Source organism: Hyperolius riggenbachi, chromosome 1 (genome assembly GCF_040937935.1).
Source record: "Hyperolius riggenbachi isolate aHypRig1 chromosome 1, aHypRig1.pri, whole genome shotgun sequence".
Classification (NCBI taxonomy): Eukaryota; Metazoa; Chordata; class Amphibia; order Anura; family Hyperoliidae; genus Hyperolius; species Hyperolius riggenbachi.
The window spans coordinates 520,250,683-520,258,443 of NC_090646.1; the positions used below are offsets into that span (position 1 = coordinate 520,250,683).

General features: G+C 47.1%; 1 protein-coding gene across 1 annotated transcript in view; it reads right to left on the bottom strand.

Moving 5' to 3' along the window:
* The window catches only part of PPTC7 (protein phosphatase targeting COQ7), a 45,166-nt gene extending 41,213 nt beyond the window's left edge, over positions 1-3,953 (bottom strand). The window contains exon 1 of the mRNA XM_068271623.1: positions 3,539-3,953. Within this exon, the coding sequence (XP_068127724.1) occupies positions 3,539-3,740 (202 nt within the window). The 5' untranslated portion in view covers positions 3,741-3,953. The remainder of the gene's footprint in view (positions 1-3,538) is intronic.
* Positions 3,954-7,761: the final 3,808 nt, after the last annotated feature.

A 7,761-nucleotide genomic window follows, 5' to 3' on the forward strand; every position in this document is an offset into this window, starting at 1 on the left:
TGACCAACGCTAGCGGCAATACATTACCTGTTCCGCCGGCGCGTGTCCCCGCAGTCACTTCTCCGTGCTGGGCTCCGGCTGGCTTCACGTACTTCCTGTCCCGACAGGAAGTTTAAACAGTAGAGTGCCGTCTACTCTTTAAACTTCCCCCGGCAGGAAGTAAAGTGAAGCTGGAGCCCAGAGCGGAGAAGATACAGCGGAGACCAGGGGACTAGCGCTGGCTGGATCAGGTAATGTATGCGGCGGGGCGGGGGAAACAGCAGCGGCAGCTCTACAGATTGTGAATCGGTTTCATAGTGAAATCGATTAAAAATCTGTTTGCAGCGTAGGCCACCAATAGATCCATCTTTGATCAGATTCGATCACAGAGGTATCAATCTGCTGGTCGATCTGGTGGCAATCGACCAGTGTATGGCAGCCTTTAGGCTTCTTGCACACAGGGACGTAACAGGCGCACGTTAGTGCAGCCTGTAACGCTCCCCCAACACACAGCAATGTAACACAAGTGGGCTGTTCACACTGCCCACGTTAGTGCTGCATGCTGTGCGTTCTACGCGGCTAAGCCGTGTTAGACTGTTTGCACATGCTCAGTCATGTTGGGGAGGAGGGGAGAGCGGCCGGGCACATGGCTAATTAATATTCACTGCACTCAGTGACGTGCAGTGTTTACTTCCTGAAGCGGCCGCTCTGTGCGGCAATTAGCCGGGCAGGACCATGTGATGCCGCATGCGTCCAAGAGTACGCATCACGGACGCCAGAGTGAGCTGCACAACGCAGCTCACTCCGACGTCCACACCAGAGAGCACCAGGCGTTGCATTTGGGGCACGTTATGTGCCCTATAACGTCCCCTAAACGCAACGTCCTGGTGTGTAACTAGCCTTAAGCTGGCCACTAACGGTCCAATTTCTAGGGAAAAAAGGTTCGAGCGATCAGAAATTCTGATCGGATGTAAAATCGTTCACTACACCATCAACTAACCAATCATAGCTTCCTATCACGACCACCAAAAAAATCCAAATTTTCGTTCGACGAAAATTTATTCGGGCGACATTTTTTTTTACTCGTTCAAAATCGATTGTGTCCATCAATGGAGATTATTTACAACCAATCCGATCAGAATTTCTGATCGCTCGAACGATTTTGCGCTAGAAATTGGACCGTTAGTGGCCAGCTTTAGGATGATCAATGACATGCAAATAATTCCAAGCTGATGCAAAGTGTTAAGGTTATGGAAATGTATGCAGCTTGAAGATGGACCAATCACATGTACCTTTTGCAGCATTTGATTCATCTTGTGTGTGCATAGGAAGAAGGAATTTGTTTTGTTTTCACACTCACCCCATAGGTTATTATCTGATAATTAGAACATCCATTGCATTATTTTAGAATGCAGCCTCATTCACATTTTTCACACATTACACTTGAAGCCCAAGACAGACACCACATAGCCCAATTTACTATCTCCCATATAAGCTACATCCCGATTACAGAAGATGATACAGAACATCTCACTCTGTAGGAAATGTTGCACGAAATGCCTTCTTTTTCAGGGGATGTATCAAAAGCACATACCAACATTTAACATAACCTTGACTAGCCGGTAACATTAATTACAATGTTAAAACAGTACAAGAGAAACAAAATACTGGAACAATTCAAGGTCTACCACCATTCAGTTCACATTTTACCAATAACAAAATAAGAACAAGGTAAATACTTAAAGCACAGAAATACGTATCTTCTGCAAGCTGACTGTGCAGGAATGAATCCTGCACAAACATAACAGTGACATGCAGGCCAAAAAGACACAGAGTACATGTTCTGCCCCTGTGTCCTCTAAGGTCAAAATGTCTTCCAAAGTCACCTGGCCAAGAGAAAGTAACACTCAATACATACCCGTGTCAGTATTACAGAGTGTGGTAAATGTAATGAAATTTGAGCCTGATATTCAGAGGCACCTTCCTAAAAGAATATATGTAGTATTTGCCATCATAAAACCTGAGGCACCTAAAACATACAACAGCCATTGTAGAGACCTGTAAAAAGCACTGGGGTGTTTATACACAGCAGCTTAGTGAAGGATGAAAGATGAAACCCACCACAATGCAAGACAGCATGGTCAGAAATACAAAGAGGCTCAAATTGTAGGCAGACGATCAGAGTGGCGACACAGCGGTCACTACCCACTGGCTTCCTGTGAAGTGTAACAATATTCTGTACACAGGGCCACACAATGATCTCTGCACAGTGTAATATTCTGTACACAAGGTCACACAATGATCTCTGCACAGTGTAACAGTATTCTTCAGTATACAAGGACACACGATGATCTCTGCACACACAGTTTAACAATATTCTGTATACCAGGCCACACAATGATCTCTGCACAGACAGTGTAACAATATTCTGTATACAAGGACACACAATGATCTCTGCACAGTGTAACAATATTCTGTATACAAGGACACACAATGATCTCTGCATACAGTAACAATATTCTGTATACAAGGACACACAATGATCTCTGCATACAGTAACAATATTCTGTATACAAGGACACACAATGATCTCTGCATACAGTAACAATCAGGGGCGTAGCAATAGGGGGTGCAGAGGTAGCGACCGCATCGGGGCCCTTGGGCCAAAGGGGCCCCGAAGGGCCCTCCCTCAACTACAGTATTAGCTCTCTATTGGTCCTGTGCTCATAATTATCACTTCTATAGATACTGTGAATGGTGGTAATCACTAACAAACAGCTCCCTATCCCCTTTTAGCACCTCTGACACTGTTGTTGCCATTTGCAGGTTTTGGTGCGCAGTGGCAATTGTTATGTATAGAGTGCTTGGGGGGCCCCACTGTAAAACTTGCATCAGGGCCCACAGCACCTTAGCTACGCCACTGGTAACAATATTCTGTATACAAGGACACACAATGATCTCTGCACAGTAACAATATTCTGTACACAAGGACACACAATGATCTCTGCACAGTAACAATATTCTGTACACAAGGACACACAATGATAACTACACCAAGCTCTGCACAGTGTAACAGTATTCTTCAGTATACAAGGACACACAATGATCTCTGCACAGTGTAACAATATTCTGTACACAAGGACACACAATGATCTCTGCACAGTGTAACAATATTCTGTACACAAGGACACACAATGATCTCTGCACAGTGTAACAATATTCTGTACACAAGGACACACAATGATCTCTGCACAGTGTAACAATATTCTGTACACAAGGACACACAATGATAACTACACCAAGCTCTGCACAGTGTAACAGTATTCTTCAGTATACAAGGACACACAATGATCTCTGCATACATAGTGTAACAATATTCTGTATACAAGGACACACAATGATAAGCACCTGCACTCAGCCAAGCAAGCACACAGCAGCCTAGACTAGTAGTAGTGAATGTGGGTGAAAGGCCACGCTGAGCCGTGCAGCCCCTCCTGCGCTCCCCCGTGGCCACATACAGCAGCATACAGAGCACAGCCTTCCCATATGCCCCACTCACCCAGGACATCGGCCGTCCGGTGTCGGGCGATGAAGCACGCGTCGTCCCCGTAGCACATGCCCTTCTTGAGGATGCCCTTCCTGGCATCTTTGCCGAAGCCGCAGCTGGCGGTCACCAGGCTGTAGTCCCGGGAGTCCGTCTGCGAGAGTCCACCGAGCACCGCTCTCGCCACCAGCCTCCCGTAGGAGAGTACCGAGAACATGGCCCCGGCCAGCCCCCCGCACCTCTCCCTCCTCTCCTCCTTGTCCCGCTGCCTTCTTCAAGGGCACTCCGGAATCTCCCCTGATGTCTGCCCTCTGCCACCTCCTCTGTGCTCCGTCAGGTGTCTCCTGCCCTCGCTGTATATGTATGCCCGAACTCAATGCCGGGTATCACGAGTCCAGCCGACCTCTGCCGCCATCTTGGACTGCACTGACACTCCGGAGGCCGGAGGAGGGAGGCAACTGCAGCAAAGCATGTGACTGCTTACGTCGTGTTACGTCACCAGGATTCCCTGCAGTGGTCTGGGTACGCTTGTGGAGAGAGCAGCTGACTGGTGTAGTCCCAGAGCGCTGCATAGCAGCTGAAGTGTGCTGTGTTTCCATACACTGCCTGTGCAACGCACCGGGCTATTTCTGTACATAGCACGTGTATATTCCAGTCACACGCTGCTACCGAACGGAACCTTCTCATCATGCATAGAGGTGCCTGCATATATGGAACTCAGGCATCAGTTTTGTTTTTATCTCCACTTTGTTTTATTATCTTGAAATACATTTAAACCTATGATTGAATTGTATTGCAGACTCTATTTGTACAAACCTGCACGTTCATCCTGAATATTACTAAATTAGAACCATTGCTTACATTTAACAACGTTCGTCCATAAACGATTTAGTCAATGGTTGCCCACTGTAAAGGGGATCCGAGATGAAAAACTAACTATAACAAGTAACTTGTCTATATATCTTATCTAAAGTTTAGTTTACACAGCATTTCCATATGTCTCCATGGCAGTCACGCTAGGGTTAAGTCCCGCCCACTTCACCCCATAGGACACAGTGTATAAATGAATTCCCCATAGACTTCCCCCTCAGTCTTTTGTCCTCGAGATCACCTCACCCCGGGACTGGTGCAAGTAGAAGTTTTTCTTTTTCCTTAAGGTAGCCATACACTGGTCGATTTGCCATTAGATCGACTAGCTGACAGATCCCTATCTGATCGAATCTGATCAGAGAGGGATCGTATGGCTGCCTTTAGTGCAAACAGATTGTGAATCGATTTCAGCCTGAAACCGATCACAATCTGTTGAGCTGCTCCTGCCGCCTGTGCGCCCCCCGTATACATTACCTGAAGCTGGCTCCTGGGCGTCTTCTCCACGCTGCACCGCACCGCTCTGTTCCGGCTCCATCCCGGCGCTTCCTGTGTCACTCCGTGACCAGGAAGTTCAAATAGAGCGCCCTCTATTTGAACTTCCTGGTCACTGCAGTGACACAGGAAGTGCCGGGATTGAGCCGGAACAGAGCGGTGCAGCGCGGAGAAGACGCCCGGGAGCCAGCGTCAGGTAATGTATACCTGATCGGATGACGCTAGCGACGCGCACCCTACCCGCGGGCGATCGAGGGTAATTTCCCGCACGGCGCGATCGACGGACCGATCCGATTTCGGGATTTCGGGATTTCGGGAGGAAATCCGATTTCGGGAGGAAATCGGATCGGCGGGTGCGTTTAGCGCGAACAATTGGCAGCAGATTCGATCCCAGGATTGAATCTGCTGTCGAAACGGCCGCGAATCGGGCCAGTGTATGGCCACCTTTAAACTGCTTCCTATCATACCAGCAGGTTCAGCCTCTCCTGTTGAAGTTCCCTGCCTGCAACTAAATGACGCTGGCTGGAGAAAACAACCATTGCTGGCCATGGTTTAGGTTTGGTGTGATAGCAATGCTATCTTTCACCTCCTACATATAGATATATATATGTTGTTAAATGTCGAGTTGTCACTGCAATGCTCTGTTTGATCCTCCGTTCTGGGTTATTACCTGTGTTGGTTGCGCAGCGTGTACTCGGAGACACTTCCGCCCTCGGCTTGGCGTGCGTTCCACTACCCGAGAGCACTTCCGGTATCGAGGACGTCACTTCCGCTCGGTGCGGAGCCCCGGATTGGTCGGCGAGAGGTCATGTGGACGCGGATCCGCCCCCCTTACTTACGATTGGAGGGTGAGGCTGGAGAGGGATATTTAGCTGCGCGCTGGGTCTCGCTCAGTTTGTCAGTAGGAGCGTGGACTGTCAGCGCGCAGGACCTCACCAGCTGACACTGAGCAAATCTACTGGATTACTCAAGGTACATTCTGAATTACTGAATTGGAATCTGCAACTCCTATGTGTTTTTTTTCTAGTTCGTCACCACCTTACTTTATTTATTAAAATGTCTTTACAGCAGGGCTGCTGTTATTATGGAGACAATATCACCTGACACTGACCAGAACAATGGCCTAAGGTAGGAAGCAGTATGTAAGTGGCCTAATTCATAATATAAAAGAGAGCTTTCTAAACTGGATCCTATTGTCTATTTCAGACTGATCCAAGAGCAAGTGCTGGAGCTGGATCAAGTAGAAGTCTACGAAGGTCCATCTTATGTATACCCAACTGAGAGGAGATCACCTTCAAAGAGAAGGACTTATTCACGCTCTCGCTCCCGTTCTCGCTCCAGAAGGCGCTCTTCATATAGAGGGGACAGAAGCAGGTCACCTAGGCGTAGAAGCTCACACTCAAGTTCAAGGAGAAGATGCTGGGCCTGTGACAGAGATGTCATGCCCGGGAAATTAGTTTGCAGAAGATGCTTTGACTCCATGGCTAGGGAACCCGAGCAACCAAAAGATATATCGTTAATGATCAAACAAGCGGTTCAGGAGTCCATGCAACAATATATTGCATCTTTACCATCTGGACCAAGCTCTTGGGAAATGACAGAATCTCACGAAGATGGCATGTCAAATCCTGATGGTGACCTAGAACAACCATCTGTAGGATTCGATTTTTCACTGGTTCAGCCATATATAAACTCAGTAAGAGAAGCCATGGAATTGCAAGATGAGGAAACCCCGAGCACCTCTTCACAACAAAAGGAATATTACGCCCATCTTAATAAAAGTGTTAAAACATTTCCTTTTATCGAAAAAATTTGAGAAGTCATATTAGAAGAGTGGAAGAAGGTAGAGAAAAAAACATCTTTTGCCAATAAACTGAACAAGATGTACCCACTAGAGGAAGGGAAGACTGATATACTAGATGAAGCCCCCAAGGTAGACGCATCCGTCATGAATCTGGCAAGACGTGACGTTGCCAAGAGAGAACGCGGTCTCATTCGCGGATCCATTGGATCGAAAGATCGATGCAGAACTAAGAAAATCATACACGTACGCAGGAAGCGCTTGTAAACCGGCAATAACTCTTACGGCTGTGACCGAAGCGTTAAGGAGTTGGACTAACAACATCGAGAAAGCTATTAGGTCAGACGCAGAAAAATAAGTCATTATAGCAGCACTAGATGACTTCAAGCTGACTGCTGATTTTATTGGCGAAGCTTCTGTGGATATCCTTCGATGCTCATCGAGATCCATGCTCAGTTCGGTAGTATCTAAAAGAGCATTATGGCTCAAACATTGGTCGGCTGACCAGGGATCCAAGCAGGATTGGTGCAACATCCCTTATGATGGTAAAAACTTATTCAGGCAGGAAATGGACAGGGTAACTGGAGGCAAATCAGGAATGATCCCTCAGGATCGCAGAAGCAAGAGACCAATCACAACTCAAAGACCGGCTTATCAACAAAATAGATACAGATCAACTACAGGATTCAGAACATCTGGAACATTTAGACGCAACTGGCATAGCTCACAATCAACCCTACAGAGAATTAATAAGCAAAAGCAAGCTAACCAAGGTCCAGGTCACCAAAAGAGTTTTTGATGGTCACACCGTCCAGACACTACCAGTAGGAGGGAGGCTTTGTGCCTTTTCGAATGTGTCTGGGCGGCGAACGTCAAGGGCCCCTGGGTAGTACAGACAGTGAAAAACGGTCATCGTTGGAGATTTACCTCAAAGCCACAGAGAATCTTCACAACAACAAATGTTCCAACATCTCAGGAGAAAAGACAAGTGCTTATGGATTACATACAGGACTTGTTAAGGAAGGAGGCAATCATAGAAGTGCCTCAAAGACAGAGAGGCAAGGGAGTCTATTCC